Genomic DNA, 20,026 nt, shown 5'->3' on the forward strand with positions numbered 1-20,026 from the left:
ACCAGAACAGATCGGGCGACCATCCTCTCGTCTATGTCGCGGGGCCGAAAACCTCACACTACGACGATAGGCGACCATTGGTCGTGCTGGTGTCGGAATAATGCGTGAGCTCAGTGTGTCGGTAAAATATAAGGAACCTAAGCACGCAGTCAATTGACTATCATTTTTCTGCAGTAGCATGCTCATATATTGCAACAGATGCAATCGGTACTTCAATCCATCATCAAACAAAAGGAGACGGCGCTGTGGTTATAGGGCGCTCGACTGCCCCAGGATCTTGGCTTCGGCACTTTTCGAAGGAGGTGAAACGGTGCCCATTGAAGAATCTCAGGGGGCCAAAATTTCCGGAGCACTCCGCTACGGCGTCTCACTTTGGGACGTTAAACTTCAAAAACAAAAGAAATCCAAACGTCTCTTGATGTGAAGACTGCATTGCAGACGTCTATGCTCCTCTGACGCCACACGAGCTTATCAACACAGCGGCCGCCCTTGGTGGGCAAGTTTCGCGGTATTGGTTCGCATCGCGTTTGTTTTCGCTCGGAACTAAAACTTTTCGACTAGCAACAGAGACTTGAATATTGTTTGCAGAAATGTAAAACCGCAATAAATCGAAAAACCCTGTCATCACCAATTTAAGCACTCGACATGGTATTTTTCCCATGAGATTTTTGCTGCGTTAAGGCCAAATTAATGGCACAAATTCGAAATCTGATTTATGGACATATTAGCTGATGTAAGCTGCGTTAGCACGAGAAATTTGCATTTTCTTCGCAGCAGTAGTGTTTAGCTGCATGCATCATGTATTGTACTAGGCAAATATGCTGTTCGAGCGACAATTAAAAAATGCAGTGTCTGAACGGTCAGTTTACGAAAAATTGTCTACCGACTGCAGAAACCTGAGTTAATGAATCATTGTCGAAAACTAGAAACGATAGGCTGCGATATTAACAATCCCTGGGCAACTAAGCGAACAGTAGAGCACTTCGAGGGGTCAACTCCGACATAAGGTATTTAGACTAGTACAAACCTCGTGCTTTCTTGCCTTTATTTCTGACAAACAGAAAATGATAAGGGAGGGGGGGGGGGGGGGGGGTGGCGGAGCGACTGCGCGACCGAGTTCCTGGTCTGCAAGCTTCGAGGGAGAATTTTGGACAAAAGTTCCGAATGGCCCACGGTTTACGCGAATACCCAAGTCGGTTTTGATTAAGGGAGTAATTAGTCAATAGCGAAATCTAACAGCAGCCGTGTGGCTACAAGAACTGAAAGCTATTGAGCTTTCTCAGAAACGCCGTAGGTGACGGAAAGCTCCTTCGTCCTGGATTCAAACTTAGGCCTTCACCTGTCGGCTACAGTCGCTGTATGAACTAAGCTTATCACTTAGGATGACTAGCAGGCTTCTGGCTGCTCTTTGGTGAATTGCAGTGGTGAGTTCGGTGAGTCTTATATACCCGCAGCAACTGCCGAAGGGAGACCGTGGTTCGAACACCGGAAAAGGCAATTTTTGTAACTACAAAGCTTCCGAGAAAGACCTTGAGCTTTCCATCGTAACAAGTTGAACAATGAGTAATTATGCTGATGAGTAAAACTTCCTGATCGCAAAGCTGCGACTGCGAGCTGCTATTCTACTGCCTTCTCAGGAAGGAAGAAAAATAAATCCGAGAACTGGAAAAGTTCTCCGCTCGCACGGCAACCCAAGTTTCAGGCCTTCTTCTTCGTCCCTTCTGCCTTTCTTTAGGAACACTACAAGATCGCCGATGCGTAGGGTTCTCAACCCCATGGGCCGAAAATGTGGCACTGTTAAGAGCAGCATTTCACTGCCTATTACAAAAATCATCGCGATCTTCTCGCGACAAGTCAGGTGATAATTCCACCTAGGCGGCAGCCAAGCGGAAGCGCGTGAGGGCGTCCGTCCACAGAAAGTGTCGCACTCAACCTGTCAGTGAAATGTTTACCTTTTAAGCAAAATACCATCCCCCAGCGGGAATCGAACTCCTACCTCTCCGATTACCATGAGAGCGCGTTAACCGACTGCGCCACGTGAGAAATTTACAGCTTTTGTAAAAAGTGCAGAGCCCGGGGGGGTAAGCTTCCGAGCCGTGTAGTGGCGCTGAGTGAGGTCTTGTTGTGACCGTGCATGGTCCGCGCTTGCGCACACTATTGTGCGCCTGTGAGCATGGTATTGATATGTGCTGTTTGTGCAAGGGCTCTAAGTGAGCGTGTTCACATGAATCTTTTCGTGTGTGTTGTCGTGACCCTACAACTGCCAAGTTGGCCCTGTCAAGGGAACATCAAGAAAAATACAAAAAAAACGTCGCCCTGTGAGAAATAGCCGGAAGTGCTTTTGTTCAACTGTTCACCCTTCCCATCGAGAGGCGCTATTGTCAAGTGAGGAATGCCTATTTGTCCAAAGGAGACGATCGGAGTGACACGTCCGCTGACGTACAGGAGAAGAAAGGAGCATGAGGATTACGGCCATTAGAGGACTCTGAATTCCTGTACAATTTAAGAGTTAATTTGGGCGAGTGGCTAAAGAGCACTGATTATTACAGTGATAGGGACGCTGTAGTCCAGCGAATTCTTTTGGAGCAGTTTCATAACTGCCTCCCAGAAAAAGAAAGAAATTGGTTACAGGACCGAGGCGACATTAGGTCGGCAACTGAAGCTGCCGAACTCATTGAGGAGTACGCTTCGCGCCGACAATACAGCAAAACAGCAGTGGATAGGCCCCGCAATCCCAAGTTGAGTGTGAATAACCGTCAGGAAAGGCACTTTGCTAGAGTTGCAAACGAAGAAAGGAAGGCTTCTTCAGGCAAACTCCCTAGAAAGGACGGCAGTGGGAAAAGTGGGGAAGTGACCAACGCGCAGAACACAAAGAACAAGCTTGAGGCTAGGAAGCCGCTCACATGCTTTAGGTGTAATGAGCAGGGTCACATTGCCGTCAACTGCCGGAAAGAAAAGAGTGATTTCTCGTATGTGAGTGACTGCGATGAAAGCATGAAGCTTTTGGAAACCTACATGCATGACCTAGTAGTCAACGGGAAGCCTTGCAAGGTACTGCGCGATTCGGCCGCAACGATGAATGTTGTCCATCCGGCGTATGTGTCGCCTTCCGACTATACAGGACAGTGTGCGTGGATCCGCCAGGTAGTGGAGGAACAGAGTGTGTGCTTGCCAATCGCAAACGTGGTCATCGAGGGCCCTTTCGGCGAGTTAACAACCGAGGCTGCCGTGAAAGGCGCGAGAACTAGCTACACTGCTCATTCCAGAAAATTCCACAGCGGAAGAAACGGCAGTTAAAACAGTGGTCGATGCGGAAGATAGCGGGTCAGAAAACTTTGAGAGCGAGGCATCTCAGGTAAGTAAACTTGAAAGTGAGCTTGATGAGACGCGGAATGAGGACGTTCTTGAGAGTAACCTCTTGCCGCCAGTGTCTAGTAATCTCACGAGACTTCTAAGTGGAACCCGAGAGGACTTAGCTATGGAGCAAGCCAATGATCCCAAGATACAGGAGATAAGGGAGCGACACCGCGCCAATAAGACAGCAAAGAATATTTCTTTCGAAATGAGAAAGGGAGTGCTGTATCGCTTATTCAAGGATAAGCGCGGAGTAGAGCGGGACCAATTAGTCGTTCCCCAAAAGTACCGCGAAGACTTACTGCTACTTTCCCATGGCAGCTCGTGGTCATGTCACCTTGGAATAAGGAAAACAAAGCAGAGGTTGTTGCAAGGATACTATTAGCTTGGATGTTTTAAGAATACGGAAAATTTTGTACGGTCATGCGACACGTGCCAGCGGGTTGGAAAGGCGCAAGATAAGTGGAAAGCTCCGATGGTGTTAGTACCAATCATTACCGAGCCGTTTCACCGGTTAGTAATAGATGTAGTTGGGCCACTTCCTGTTACCGAGTCAGGACACCGTTATATCCTCACTATGTTATGTCCAGCCACAAAGTTTCCAGAGGCTGTTCCGCTGCGCAAGGTGACGTCCGAGAGTGGAGTGGATTCGCTGCTGTCAGTGTTTGCACGAGTTGGATTCCCTTCCGAGGTCCAAAGGGATCAGGGTAGCCTTTTCACAAGTGTCCTCACCACCTCATTTCTCGAGCGATGCGGCATTAAGGTAGTGCACAGCTCGATCCACCATCCGCAGAGCAACAGCGTAGAAAGATGGCATTCTATTCTCAAACGCGTCCTGAGGGGACTGTGCAATGAAAACAAGCGCGAATGGGATACCTGCCTGCCTGCTGCACTTTTCGCTTTGCGGTCAGTGCCGCACGAATCCACTGGATTTAGCCCAGCCGAGTTGGTGTACGGAAGGTCACTGCGCTCACCTTTGCGAATGGTGCGCGAAGCCTGGGAGGGGCGCGGAGAAGACCCAACAGTAGTAGAATTCATTCTGAACCTCCTGAATCGCTTACATAACACTAAGGAACCCGTTGAGGCCAGCATGAAGTCAGCCCAGGCTCGTTCCAAAGTGTACTATGATAAGTCAGTCCGTCAAAAGACGGTTCGTATCGGAGACCAGGTGATGTTGCTGAGAGGTTCAAGGCAGAATAAGCTCGAAGTACAGTGGGAAGGACCTGCTGAAGTCGTTGCAAAGCTTTCTAACGCTAACTGCGCAGTGAAAATCCCCGGTAGGCGTAAAAAAGTGGGCAATGCAATCAATGCAATCTCATGAAGCCTTATGTGCAGAGGGAAGCCGTGGTAAATCTAACGTTAAACCTTCCCGAGGAGATGGGTGACAACTTGATTTGCCTCAGTGGAGAAGAAAGCAACGCTCAGGAGCTTCTCAAAAAAAAAAACCAACTGAGCTCTAGAGAGAGGGCGTAATGCTCGTCAGAGAAAGAGTGCGCTTGCATTGTATGGGCCATTCAAAAATTGCAGTGCTATCTTGGAGGGGCCAAATTCACCGTAGAGAAGGACCATTGTCCCCTGGCTTGGCTGCAAACTGCGACATCGAAGAACAGTCGCCTTCTGAGGTGGAGCTTGATTTTACAGCAGTACAATTTTGCCAGAAGATCAAATCAGTCGATATTGTCGACCATAAACCCTGACTGCTCATTGGGGGGTCAAATTCTAAAGTTAAAGCTCAGCTACTTTGGTCATCTGCTGAGAAGAGAGGAGTCGCTGGAGAAAGATTTGATGTTGGGAAAGGTTGAGGGTCGCCGGAGAAGGGGTAGGCAGCGAACGCGATGGTTAGATGGCATCCTCGAGGCACTGCAGATGAAGTTATGTGATGTTAAGAAGATAGTGAGAGACCGGAAAGCGTGGCGTGACATGGTCCATAGGGTCACGAAGAGTCGGACACGACTGAACGCCTGAACTGAACTGAACTGACAATTTTGAAATAAGATACAAAAAGTGGAAGTTAAATGGGAATGCGGACGCGCTTAGCCGCTGTTTCTAAGCGGTCCGAGGTGCTCCTTACCATGTATGCAAATTGATACTCAGGTTCTTTTTTTTTTCGTGCGCTTGTATATAAGTGACTATGTAAAGCAGCATGTTTGGTTTTTTTAGGCATACGTGGGTCTTGAGCGTCCTAAGTGTCGGCTTTTCTCGGACAACGATAGCAGATTTCTTTTGACCTGGTCTCTTCAGACGGGAGCCGAGTGCTTGCTTAGACATGTGGTTGAGTTTCAGAAACAGCTCAAGCAATTTGGCCTACGACAATCAAGACAACGCGACAAGCGACAGCGAGCTTCAAGCGTTCATGTGCAGGCCATTAAGTCGTCTCTTCATGCAGCAGCTGCGACTGCTGCCCTCCGTGACTCTTCTGGCGGGGGAGGAGGCTGTTGTGACCGTGCATGGTCCGCGCTTGCGCGCACTATTGTGCGCCTGTGGGCATGGTATTGATATGTGCTGTTTGTGCAAAGGCTCTAAGTGAGCGTGTTCAAATGAATCTTTTTTGTATGAGCATGCTTTGCTTTTCGTGACCCTACAACTGCCAAGTTGGCCCTGTCAAGGGAACGGCAAGAAAAATACACAGAAACGTCGCCCTGTGAGAAATAGCCGGAAGTGCTTTTGTTCAACTGTTCACCCTTCCCGTCGAGAGGCGCTATTGTCAAGTGAGGAATGCCTGTTGTCCAAAGGAGACGATCGCAGTGACACGTCCGCTGACGTACTGGAGAAGAAAGGAGCATGAGCATTACGGCCATTAGAGGATTTCCCGTGAATGCAGGAAAGAGTTGCAATTGCCGGAAAGGGACAATGCTGGGAGCAGTATTCGTGGCGCCCCATACAGTTGGGTTTCTGAGAAGGAAATCCACTTGCCGGAACCAACATAGCGAATCTTTGCAGAAGAATTGAAATTTACCTCCTCGCCGTTCCCAAGCTCTACCCGACAACAAGTGACCACGCCCGACGAAACAATACTGGACCAGTCAGTGCATCAGACCATCAGTGCAGTGATGTGTTCGATTGGTTGCCGATATCTGAGGGGTGTGCCCTGGAACTGATTGGTCAGGATCTTCAGAGAGGGGCTGGACATAGGGGATTTAAGGACGTTGCAGAGCACGAAATTACGCTCTGAGCCCTGGGTAAACAGCTCATCCAGACGCTTCTCGCTACCGCTTGCAATTTTGCTGATATACCTATCTTTCATGTAAATAAGTTTTCTCGAAGTGCCATTAAACCTGCTTGTATATATTTTACCAACTTCGAAGATTCAATCCATCATAAACCCGGAGTATCTGCACGCTACCAAGTGAAGGCCGGGTCGACTTAGTCCCAGCGTCACGAATGTCTTTGCCCATTGTAGAAGATAGGACAAAAAATCTTACCACTAAAAGATTTGGAGGTTTGGAAATGCATTACAAGCCACACGAAGTGACTCAGAAGCAGACCCCCTGGGCTTTACCAACTTCGAAGATTCAATCCATCATAAACCCGGAGTATCTGCACGCTACCAAGTGAAGGCCGGGTCGACTTAGTCCCAGCGTCACGAATGTCTTTGCCCATTGTAGAAGATAGGACAAAAAATCTTACCACTAAAAGATTTGGAGGTTTGGAAATGCATTACAAGCCACACGAAGTGACTCAGAAGCAGACCCCCTGGGCTCTACAAAGACTGTACCTTAGTTTTCCTTATCTAGGTTCCTGGTGTCTCCATGGCAACATGTCTCCTGGCACACGCCATCTGCCGTTAGTCATGAAGGCTAAGTGGCGCAACGAGCGTGCACTCTCGCCACCGAGTGGAGCTTATCACCCCGAATCCGGCACGAAAGAAGCACTATGTGATCGGCGGGGTACGGGCAAATAAATACTACAGTAGAATCAGCCCCTTTCAATCATAAAGGGTCTTGAGTGCCCCAATAATTACTCTCTGTGGTAACTTTCACGATGATCCTGAATTCTTGCACTCCACTTCAGCCGCATCAAATCGGCGGCACGTTTGAGGCCGACTTTATTCTGCATTACTAATCGTCGGCAGCAGAAGAGTTAAGTGTAGTAAATATCGTCCATAAAAAGCGACAAATCGAGAAGGAAAGCGAGCAACGTGCATAAGTTTCGGTTATTTCGAGTGTACATGATGTATGCACTTCCAGTATCTGAAAAAAATTCACGTGTTTATACGCCCCATTGCTCGTATCACTTTTAGGTTCCATACTGTTATCTCCTTATTATTGCTTCATTGGTTTAACGTAATTAAGATTAATACGTCTTTGAATGGCTTGTATTGCACTCGATGGACCGGAATTTAAACAGAAAACGCTCAATTATTCCCAAATGAGACAGGTGAAGCAGATGGGTCGTGTGATCCTTCTTTCCAAGGACCCTGCCCTCGGCGACCGTACTCAGGCGTCTGAACGCATCGCTGTGCAAGCACCTTAACACAACGACACGCATTATTCATACATCCTCTTTTCTGAAACGATGCGCAGGCACGTCGACCGCGTGTGGCCACGCATGACAAGTTTTTGCATCGGCCTCATAGCCTGTCGCGTTGCTGAGTGGTTGTCGTGTTACTGAGCTTCGCAAATCCGATCCAGGCAGGGTCATATACTATGGAGGCGATATGCAGTCATCGCCACAGTTAGCGCAACAAACACGATTAGGCAGAAACCGAGGGAAAGAAAGCACGAGCACCCTTACACTTAGCCTGTCGTTTTTGCTGCGCTAAATTCCAGCATGAATACGAAACAAATTGTCCCACCATATGCAGATACGTCCCAGTACAGTGCGATGAGTGGACTCGGCGGCACCACAGAAATAGAGCGCCCTAACTGTCTCCACTTCTTTACGAAGTTCCCCTCACTTTCCTGGTCCTGGTTGTTTTCTGTTCATAAAAGTGCTGTTCACTTGCACACCATCCACATTCAACGCTTTGCCTGTGCTTCCGTCTGCGCATGCCTTTGCGGTTGCGGAACAGCAGCTGTCAGATCCGAGGGCCAACCATTGCCTGCAAGCACGGACACATGGTTTCAGCCACCGTATCTTCAAAGTCCCTCATCACCGCTATCTGAGGCAATCGCCGCTCCCTCCCCTGAATTCGATTAAATCATCTCGGCGCTTAGTGGGCTTGGCGGCACCACAGATATGGAGCGCCCTGTCTTCGTTACGCAGGTAATAAACTGTCACAACCTCTACGCTAAGCGCTCCAGCGGCCGCTGTTTCTTTGTGCTGCCGGGCCCACGGCGATCTTTAACAATATTTTATGAGTGTTCCTACATGCTGCTGAAACTAGTTTTGTTGGCCGGAGACGTAGCTGACCCTGCTGTACTTGCCGCGCTTTCAGCTTTTCTATGCGGGCAGTCAACAATACTTGACCAACAAGGCTCTATCAAGTCAACCATTGCAGCCAACGAGAAAGCGTTCGCGGACCTAGCCACTAGGCTTTCGAAGATTGAGTGCGACTCCCAGTCTATTTCATATGCAAATTCTCAGATTGACAACATTCAGAGTGCTACCGCTAATTGCTCAGCTCAGGTATCTGCTCTGACTGCTCGCACTGACGACCTCGAAAACATCCCCCGCCGAAGCAATTTAGGGTTCTATGGGCTCAAGGATGCAGAAAATGAAACTTGGAGTGAATCTGAAAAACTGGTAACAGATCTCTGTCTAGAGCGTCTCAGCATACCCCTTGAAAGGGAGGATATTGAGCGAGCGCATCCTATATGCACATTCAAACACGAAAAACAGCGCCCGAACATAGTCATATTCTTGCATTTCAAAGACAAAGAACGAATTTTATCATCAGTCTATAAGCTTAAATCCGCCGTTTATGCAGTTAGTGAAAATTTCTCTGCTAAAACCCGTCTCGCCCGCAAAAGTCTTATCGAATTTGCAAAAGGATAGCACATATCTTACAAGCTACGTCACAATAGACTAATTTCTAATGGTACAACCTACATCTTTGACCACGCAGCCGGGAAAGTTCTTCAACGTAAGTCATAGCAGCTACCAGTTCTAACCAGCAGCCCAAAAATGATTATCCCTTCTTTTCACTAACGTTCGCAGTATAGTTCCCAAACATGAATCCTTGTGTAGTCTTATCGGTTCATCATCTAGTAACCTCGTTTTGCTAACTGAAACATGGTTAAGTTCGCCTATATCTGATTTCAAAATCATGCCTGATTTGCCCGAGTTTCATATATTCAGGAAGAACAGACCTGACGGCTGCCGTGGCGGCGGTGTTCTTATTGCTGCCAAATGCTCCCTAAATTGTTCCATTATCAACATAGTCACCTCGTTGGAAATGATTTGGGTGAGCTGTCATGCTTCGTCCCCCCGCATACTCATAGGTATATGCTATCGACCACCTGATACGGACAGTTTCCCTCATGACACTGTTTCATGACGCGCTTGAATGGCTTATCTCTTCTTCTCCCCACATCCCTATTTTGCTTTCCGGTGGTTTCAGTTTTCCGTCCATAGATTGGACCGATATGGCCCAAACCCTAACAAAAAGTCACGCATCTAGCGAATTCCTGAACACATGCCTAATTTTCGGCCTGAATAAAATTGTCTCTGGGCAGACCCGCACTACTGATCATTCAGTAAGCAATCTCGACCGTATTTTTACTACTCACCCTGACGCAATCTGCGTTCCTTTGTACATTACGGACCTTAGTGACCACGTTGTAATTCATACTACTTTCTCTGCTAACTTCCCAAAATCCCCAAATCCAAAAAAAAATACTAACAGTGTACGATAAATGTGACTACATTAGCTTGAATCGTGACCTCCTTGCATTCTATAACGACTTGCTTCTGCGTATCCCTCACGTCCTATCGAGTTTAACTGGTCCCTCTTCAAATCTGAAATGTTGCGTTTGATAAGACTGCATCCCTACCATCAGTATAACAGAACGAACATGCTCGCCTTGGTTTAATACAACACTAAAACGTTTAAATAACAAGAAAAAACGCCTTTTCTGTTCTGCCAATATATTTAATACTAGATGTGCATGAAACAAATACCACACCATTGCAGTCCTTTTCCAATACTCTCCCTGAAATGTTACGAGCCAACCCAAAGCGCTTCTGGAAAACAATTAACCCTGATACAGATACTACAGCCGCGGCTTGCCAGTACGCGTATCTGACGTGTCCCATGTATAAAAACTTCACATTCTGTTCAGTGTTGAGTTTGTGGACCCAGCTGTTTGCCGGACGAATTCCACCCGGAAACCCGAGCGTTCCCAGCAAGCCGTACCGTCGATGCCTCGAGGAGACGACCAGCAGCCGGCATTTGTGGCTGCAGCGAAAACACTATTTTTCATGGCTGCGTTCTCCAACAGCGCATCCACAACGCCATGCGAGACGGGATACAAAGGTTGGGACGATTGTGCCGTCGCGGCGGAAGCGGTAGAGCACATCCTACGAAACTTGGATACATGCCTGAGCTGCGATTGCCTCCCTGTGTGAAATGCTTGAGGCACATGATGGCTGCGCCTGTGTTCGTGTGACAACAACAAATTCTAAAGAAGAGCCCCCAGCAACGGGCTTGGACCTATCCGCCTCTTGGACTGTTCACAGCGTCAACGCAGATGAGAGAGCTCCGCTGATTGGTGGAAAAGGGCGTGATCTGAAGGACTGAACTCTATCATAAGAGCGCCCTGCCTCATTGTTCTTCTTTTTCCCCTCTGTGGTTGCCATGTGACGTCTACTTCTATGCTACTCTTTGTGTTAATACTGATAGTTCTCCTAATATTCTCTGTTCCATGTCTCTTCTTCGCCAGTCAGTCCCCCAGAGGACCCGAGCCACAGCCAACCAACGTCAGTTTTTACATATTTCATTCTAAAACAGGTATGACCTTTATTTATTGCCGCAAGATTATACATCAGCAAGTAGGGACCACAGGTTCAAAGAAACAAAAATAAAATTCAAAAAAGACTTACTAAAAATGTCATTTTTTCCCAAAATCAATAAATGAATGGAATAAGCTGCCCAAAGAAGTCATTTCATCGAAATGTAATGAAATGTTTCCCTCACTCGTCTAATACGTGTTTGCTTGTGCGAAATTATGTTGTATCATACTTTCCGTGTTCTTTTTTCCTTGTTTCTTCCTGCCAGCATGTAGCACTACTCATATCGTATCGCCCCCCACTGTAATGCCAAAAGGCGTTGTGGGTATTGTGATAAATAAATAAAGGAACGGAGAGACTCACGACGTCCCCAACCTTCCGCCATTGCCGCATCCACCAATGGAGAGCATCACATTCAACTCGTATGCTATTGTTACATTATTTATTCGCTGAAATGTTCATCGTCCTGTGGCATCAGTAGAATTAATTCCAAAGTCTTGAGAAACACTAAAAATGTTTGCAGTCTTATTCTTTCACTCATTTTTCAGCAGTCTTTTGATACTGGCTCCGTTCCACTTGACTGGCGAATTGGCAAGGTCATTGCAGTCTTAAAGATAGATAACTGATCATCTCTAGGTAATTATCAACCCCTTTCGCTAACTAGTGTATGCTCTAAAATCATGGAACACATCCTATATACTCTAATGTCGCTGCATTTCTGACTTCGGTCAACTTCCGTCCAAACCAGCATGGAAATGTCACTCATTTGAAACCCAATTAGCTTTGTTTCTGCATGGTATTTATCCCACCTTGACTGCAATATCTCAACTTATCATTATTCTTGTAATTCGAGAAAGCATTCGATAAAGTACCCTGTTCCCGCCTCTTACTGAAACTGTCCGCTTTAAATCTTCACTCGATTCTCTTGAACTGGATCCGAAGCTTTTTAACAGACCGCATGCAATTTGTTTTCGCTAACGGCTTCTCATCGACTTACTCGCACGTTCTTTCAGGAGTACCTAAAGGCACAGTCCTGGGCCTATTACTGTTTTTAATATGTATTAACGACTTACCTTCCACGGCAATATCTACCACCTGCCTTTTCCCGGATGACTGTGTACTCTAGAGCCCTATAACTAACACCGACAACACTTCTGTCCTTCAAAATGGCGTCAACAGCATACACCAGTGGCGCTCTATGTTCTTTAAATACTACAAAGACAGTACAATTTTCTTCCTACAGCCTTCCAACTCGGCCTGCTTATAAAATTAACGATTCTGCCGTTACTTCCACTAACTCTTTTAAATACCTTGGTATTAACCTCACTAGTGATTTATCATGGAAATACCACGTCAATCACATAATAAATTCATCTAATCGAACAATTTGGCTACCTTCGACGCAACCTGCGCACGGCTTCTTATTTAAAACTATTAACTCAAAAAACACTTGTGCGACCTAAACTTGAATACGCTAGCGCAATCTTTGACCCGCACCAACGTAACCTTATCACAGCTCTTGAATCTGTACAGAACCGTGCTACTCGCTATCCTTTCAAACTACTCAAGGTATTCTAGCATATCCGCCTTAAAGCTTCAACTTCCTTCTTTCGCTTCCTGTCGCTGAATTTCATGTCTCTGCATTTATGACAACTTCTTTTATACTTCTCCCGCGACAGCCGGCGCGTCAAACATCCCGCACAGGCCATTCTAACGGCGTCATCCCACATGGTGCTCGCACTACTGCATTCCAGAAGTCTTTTTTTTTGTGTGTGTACACATCTCGCGACTGGAATGACCTTCCCAGCAGCCTTGCGTTGGTAAAAAACTGCGCCGAATGAAACACACCACAAGAAAGATGCCGAAACACAGCGCCTGCGTCTCGACTTCTTTCTTCTGGTGTTTCGTTCGGTGTAGTTTCTCTCCAATTCAAGTATGCGCGTGTGTCCCGTCTTTTTTCTTGTGGTGTGTTTTGTTCGGCGCAGGTTTTCTCCAATTAAACTATGAGCTTGCGTCCCGTCTTCGTTCTTGTGGTGTGTTTAGTTCGGCACAGTTTTTCTCCAATTCAAGTATGCGCTTGTGTCCCGTCTTCTTTCTTGTGGTGTGTTTTGTTCGGCGCAGTTTTTCTCCAATTTAAGTATGCGCTTGTGTCCCGTCTTCTTTCTTGTGGTGTGTTTAGTTCGGCACAGTTTTTCTTCAATTCAAGTATGCGCTTGTGTCCAGTCTTCTTTCTTGTGGTGTGTTTAGTTCGGCGCAGTTTTTCTCCAATTCAAGTATGCGCTTGTGTCCAGTCTTCTTTCTTGTGGTGTGTTTAGTTCGGCACAGTTTTTCTTCAATTCAAGTATGCGCTTGTGTCCAGTCTTCTTTCTTGTGGTGTGTTTAGTTCGGCGCAGTTTTTCTCCAATTCAAGTATGCGCTTGTGTCCCGTCTTCTTTCTTGTGGTGTGTTTCGTTCGGCGCGGTTTTTTACCAATTCAAGTATGTACCAAATAGCCCAAGAAGTGGTGTTAAAGCAACCTTGCGCTAATCTCCGACCCTGCTCATTTGAAGACTGCCATCGAAGAAGCCTCATCATTTTTGTAATCACCTTGCAAAAGCTATTGTTAACCGCCATTCAAGCACCCAACCCTCATGTAATGTCCCACCTGGGCACTCTTGAGGTTCTAATAAATAAATGTCAGGGCGCGATAAGAAAGCCCGAGTGCTGCCGAATTTGATTGCCGCTGCCTGCAATTTCGCCGTCCGTTTCTGAATCCGTTTCCCTCACTGTGTAGTAAGGATCTCTTTTTTACCACGTGTTGCAGAACTTTCCACAGGATTTATGTACCACAAATTCTAAGCACGATTACGATACTCTATAGGGCGAAATTTGAGCACAGATATTGTTTTTGCTGTAAATTAATGCAAATAATTGAAAAAAAGGTGAGGAGAGTTGTGAGAAATTCCCTTCGGCCCGTGGCTCTCAAATGGACGCAGAGCTCTAAATTGACGGCAGCTCGGGGGATTGTCTCAACGCGCCATTAAAGTAAAACGCACAACGACATGGCAACAATTTCAGTTAAAACATGCAGTATCGAAAATTCATCGACATAACATGAGAGGATGAGTAAAAAGTGGAGAAATAAAAATGTTTCTAGATGACGCCCCTATTGGTCCAAAAATAAAAGAATACCGGCTTGACATCCCGGTGCAGGAAGCCCACTTCGTGGATACTCTGGATGGCGCGCAGTATCTGCAGGCCCAGCCTGAGCGTGGTGCTCAGGGAGAAGGCGCCGCGTGGTTGGGCGCGCCGCAGCTCGGCCAGGTTCTTGCCCTGAAGCTGCATGACCACGTAGTTGAAGCGGTCGTTGCGGCCGCACCCGATAAAGCGGCACACGTGTTCACGACCTGCGCCCACCATCACCTTGCTATAGAGGAAAAGTGTGATTACATTACATTACCAAAGGCACTCCTATTTTATTGACTTTCTTTTGTCTGTTTAAGCGCACAAAGCAGCGAGAATTTTGGATTTATCAGGTCGTTGAACCACAGAAGCAACCGGGAGCAAATGTGGAAGCCTGAAATTTCGCTATCATTTTCCGGAAGAAAGACCCGTCAACCTCCCTCGTCATAAAAGCAGCCATGATTGCTTGAATAGAATCAACACTAAAGTAATTAATTATTCTACCTACGAAAATAATATTTGCCAGTACTTCAATGCATTACAAATTATCAAGGAGATACCTTTTCGGATTTTGCCACAGCAAGTTAATTATTGCCATGTCAGTGATCGGTAAAAAATAAAGGCCGCGTCTGCACTTTGTCTGTATTTATGGCACAAGACAGCCAATTACATTTAAAACGGGTGATGCAAACCATACAAAAAAAACATCCAAAAAGTAATAATACCGGCAAAAAGGTATTATTGTATTGTAAGGTATGAATGTATTGAAAAAGCCAAGCAAGAAAAGTTGCTGAGTTGCTCATTTACATACGAGTCCAAAAGAAATCCCTTTCTTCAGACATTTTCAGTCAACCGCCAAAATGGGTCCATATAAGTCCACAGGGAGAAAAAAATCCAGAAGAACATCGCACAATCAGCTTCAATCGTGCAAACAAAATGAGTTTCTCTGCAAAGTTCGCTCCAAATTTTATTTGCGCCATCTTGACACTTCGAAGGCAGGGGCTACATGCTTGATTAACGCTTTTTTTATATATTGTTATCCCAGGCAAACAAAAGTTTGCTGTCGTTCGGGTTTTTTGCTTTTTTGCAGCCCCTCGGTTTCTTTGTTTCGTATACTTCCTATGGGTAGAGACGGCACAAATTAATTTTTAGATTGGCGGCCCTGTTTCAAGGCAACATGTTAAAAATGGTTCAGCGAGCGCCTCCTGCTGGCTCACCCTGAAGCTTCTTGAGCACTGCAACTTCCATCTTAAGAACCTGCTTGGCCTGCTTGGCGGATTCAAGCTTGAGCGCCACAAGCTCCTTGGACACCAGGTCCACGCCTTCGTAGATCTCGCCGAAACCACCCCCGCCGATCTTCTTCATCTGCAAAGCGTTCGAAATGTACAGCATTGTTTCTCGCTCAACATTACGTCGAAAATATATGCGTTGGAAAAAGTACGGCGACAACATTTCTCACGCTACACGGAAACTAAGTAATACTCTACTCAAACAGAAATATCGAAACCCTCCTACATGCATCTAAATAAACATTGACCTTATTTACGGTATTCCGGCTTAACGACAAGTTACCGAGGCGGTTGCAGTATGTACTGCCGCCCGAAAAGGCTCCGTGCAGGATAGTTAGGCTGCGAACAATACTGATAGGTCCGTTGTAAGCCCAGGAGCACGCTTGACGAGGCGTAAGATGGTATCGCTGTCTACATTGTGAAACAGTCAATTGGAGTGATCGTTGCCTCCAGCACTTTTAGGATGTCGTATAGGCTTTTATCCCCGATAGTAGGAGTAAACAACAAAATTATTAAAGCCATCGGCAAAGTTAGAGGCAACAAAGTATCGCCACTCATTTATTAATTACAACATAATTACGCACAAGCCCAGATTTTTTTTTTCAGCTTTATAACAATCTTACTCATGGCGTAAAATATATGAAAGTCCTAAAATTTAGGGCAAAATAACTAAAAAAAAGTCGGCTTTTCCAAAGAGGCTGCTGAAGACAGTAAATGTAAGAAGGTCTGTACATTAAACGTATTATCTACGTGGCTATAATATCCGATGATCTTCTCACGCAGGACCCTTAGGTGATCGATGAGGCAAAGGTAAACAATCTAAAGGCGATGTGTCCTTGATGACCACTCTCATCATGATGTTAGTTGTGTTCCTACACACACACACACACACACACACACACACACACACACACACACACACACACACACACACACACACACACACACACACACACACACACACACACACACACACACACACACACACACACACACACACACACACACACACACACACACACACGCACACATATATATATATATATATATATATATATATATATATATAACAACGTCTCATACATAGAACTTTAGGAGCTGTGTATGTACGATGGACAAGTGGACAAGCGTCGAGGTTTGAGACGCACCACTTTCCATCGCTCTTTGACGACATGTCCGGGCTGGAGGAGGTCTTCGCTGGTCATAGTGATCCTGTAGCTGGACAGGTTGTTGTTGTCGTCCTCCTCTTCGTCGCACGATGCTGCGCCGCCGCCATTATAGCTGTACCTGCGAAAACGGTGTATAGGAAAGACGCACATACGAAGTTGGTGCAACCAAGAAAAGCATAGGAGAATGCTTTTTCTAAAGTGTGGTGCCGATAGAAAGTTAACAACTGAAAGATATATTATTAATAAATAAAATAGAACAGTTGCGCTATTATTCCGCAAAACCACAACAGTTTAATTCACCCTGCTCCTGTAATTTCTTGGCATCGATTAAAATTGGCATCCTCATGTATACCACAATACGGAGAGGAAAACGTCACGCAAAAAGAGACTTGATAACATTTGTGAAGATACCTGCAACTTCAGACAAGGACCAGTAGTTCTTTAGTGCATAAATGTGTGAGATGGGTCACAAATAAATAACACGACTCGCGCAAATAACACAGACACAGACATAGCAGAAGACAGGACGAGCGCTAAACATCAACTGAGGGTTTACTTGCAAAAAAGGGAACATAAAAGCACTTGGTGGCACTTGCGCACTCTAGTCAAAGCCAACGATCAAAAACTAATCAAAAGGGGGCAAACTGTTCCTTAAGTACACTTTTTCTTTTTCTGAAAGGGTGATTGAAGGCGCACTTACACACTTATCGCCTTCCCTGCTAATGTGGTATGTTTCACATATCTCACGCCCTAACCTTGTGCCTCCCCCACGCACGTGGCATCAAACGCCGGCACGTAACGCTTACAATGAGCTGCAAGTCGTTTATATTCCCGAAACTTCTTCTCGGCAACCCAATCAGGATGTTGGTTGTAACATGCTACACGCAATCCGTCGTAGAAGAGTTGCAGCTCAGGCTGTAGAGTTCCGGTGGCGCCACATCTTCCTAAGGCCCCTGGCAAGAAACCCAGAAGCGCAGCCGTGAAGGTGCTGGGGCATGTTCAGATTACGGATTAAGTCAAAAACGTTCTTGAAAAAGGACCCAAGTTCAGCATCAAACCGGCGATTAGGGCACACAAGCACATTGCACTGAATAGGTGTATTGCTGGGAAAGCGTCCCCGGAGAACCGTGAGCGCTGCTTGCTGGACAGAGTGGATGCTCTATCAAGAACGGTATCGAAAAAATCTCCAAGCGACCGGTCTGGATTCCACACCGTCGTCACTTTTTTCATGGAAAGACATCTGCGGGTACTACAATCTGACAAGGAAGGAGGGTTCGTCGTGGTGCCGCCCGGAATATACGATGAAAAGAGCCGCCGTGCGGTGGAACAGAACTTCACCCTTACGAGCCTCAAGCCGAGTAAAGTGAAATCGCGAGCTGTCACCCTCTGCAGGACCTTGGAGTTGGAACAGTTGGCAAATTCTATAAGTGCAAAGAAAAGACTCTTAGCATATTTTTCACTGCAAAGATCCATAAAGAAGAGATTCCGTTCCGATGTATTGTTAGTGAGCGCTATGCTTACCAGAAGCTCATTAGCCAATACCTGTTAAGGCATTTAAACTCGCTTGTCCTTGATGATCCCTTCGGAACAAAGAACTCGACGGAAATTATTGCGTTCTTTCAATCATGCAAAAGCATTGATAGCGTGTTTTCGGTAGATGTTAAGGACCTTTTCTATTCTATTCCACACAAAAATCAGTTCCCGGCTGTTCAGTCTTGCATTGAAAAGAAAGGTGTTTCATTTCAAAATTCAGCCGGTATTTCGATGGAGAGTTTTCTATCTTTGTTGGAATTCTACCTTAGTGCCACAGTGGTCGAGTTTGACAATCGGGTGTACATACAGAAAAAAGGAATTTGCATAGGGTCCTGCGTAGCGCCTGTGTTAAGTGGCATCTTTCTCGCAGCAGTGGACAGGAGTGTGGATGATAGGTTTGACAAGAGCAAAGTCCTAAATGTTTTCCGGTATGTCGACGATTTTTTAGTTGTGTTAATCAGGCAAGATTTACCAACTTACAGAGCCGCTGCAAATGAAATTCTAGATACGTTTAAAGAACTCAGCCATGGTTTGGAATTCACTTGTGAATTGCCACAAAACAACAAGTTACAGTTTTTGGACTTGGAACTCTCCTTGGAACCAGACAGATTCTGTTGGATGTACAAACCTCGGAGTCAAAAGGGCTGTTGCCCTACGAGTCGGCTCACTCAAAAACAGTCAAACGAGCGACAGCCACATCAGGATTAGGTTCTGCAATAATGAGATCATGTGAGCACTGCATGCAGGAAAGCTTCCAACTCAGGCAGCACGGCTACTACGGGCAGGTTTTCCGCAGACAGTGATATCGGCAGTGACTGAAGCTTTGCTCCAAAAAGTTAAAGGCAAAAAGAGAAATGTTATTCAAGAAAGCAACAGGAGGGCGAGACCAGCCGTCGTCCCGTATTCCCCCCGTGTAGCCCATAATTTGAAAAAAGTTGCCAATAAGTACAAGATTCTTGTAGTGTTTCTGCCCCTTCCAAGCTAGCTACGTTGTGTCATAGGATTAACAACGAAAAACCAAGAGAACAAACCTGTGGCAGATTCCGCTTACATGCGACAAAGTTTATATCGGACAAACCGGAAGGTGCTTGAACGAACGTTTAAGGGAACACGAGCGCTCACTTGGAAACGGCACTGGCTCTAATTTAGCACTTCATTGCAGAGAATGCTAATGCATGCCTCGTTTACGCGAAACAGTTGTTCTAGATAGAAGTAGGGATAGCGTAGCCCGGGAGTTGAAAGAAGCGTTCTTCATAAAAAGAAAGGGCTCGGATTGTGTGAGCGATGCCTCAAAGTCTTTGTACGAGAGTGAACTTGCCTTCCTGGAACAACGTTGTTAGGTATTTCGCTCACTACGCGTGTTTTAATCGTTGATTTCTTCGTTTTTCGTGAAGGTCTGTGCGCAATTTTTATCCACACGTGGTCACTTTCTATAATTTTTTATCTTTTCCACAATTTCATTTCGTCAGTTTTTATCGCCTTTATACTTGTTACCTGCTAGCAATGTTTTATCTGTTTTATGGTTTTTTACACCATGTTTCATTGACTGTTTAGGTCTTAAAGTTAACTTTTTCACTTTGTTTACATTCATTTTCGAATTCCGTTGACCTTTAGCTTCTACCGTTTTTT

The 20,026-nt window shown here is 45.9% G+C and overlaps 1 protein-coding gene across 2 annotated transcripts in view; it reads right to left on the bottom strand.

Annotated features, from left to right (window-relative positions):
* The window catches only part of Asator (tau-tubulin kinase asator), a 193,382-nt gene that overhangs the window by 75,650 nt on the left and 97,706 nt on the right, over positions 1 to 20,026 (bottom strand). For both annotated transcript variants that reach the window (XM_084580671.1, XM_084580670.1), the window contains exons 2-4: positions 16,844 to 16,982; positions 15,624 to 15,771; positions 14,416 to 14,630 (exon numbers count right to left, since the gene is read on the bottom strand). In XM_084580671.1, the coding sequence (XP_084436797.1) occupies positions 14,416 to 14,630; positions 15,624 to 15,771; positions 16,844 to 16,900 (420 nt within the window). In that variant the 5' untranslated portion in view covers positions 16,901 to 16,982. The remainder of the gene's footprint in view (positions 1 to 14,415; positions 14,631 to 15,623; positions 15,772 to 16,843; positions 16,983 to 20,026) is intronic.

The sequence above is a fragment of the Amblyomma maculatum genome, chromosome 10 (genome assembly GCF_055883805.1).
Source record: "Amblyomma maculatum isolate TAMU_Amacu chromosome 10, ASM5588380v1, whole genome shotgun sequence".
Classification (NCBI taxonomy): domain Eukaryota; kingdom Metazoa; phylum Arthropoda; class Arachnida; order Ixodida; family Ixodidae; genus Amblyomma; species Amblyomma maculatum.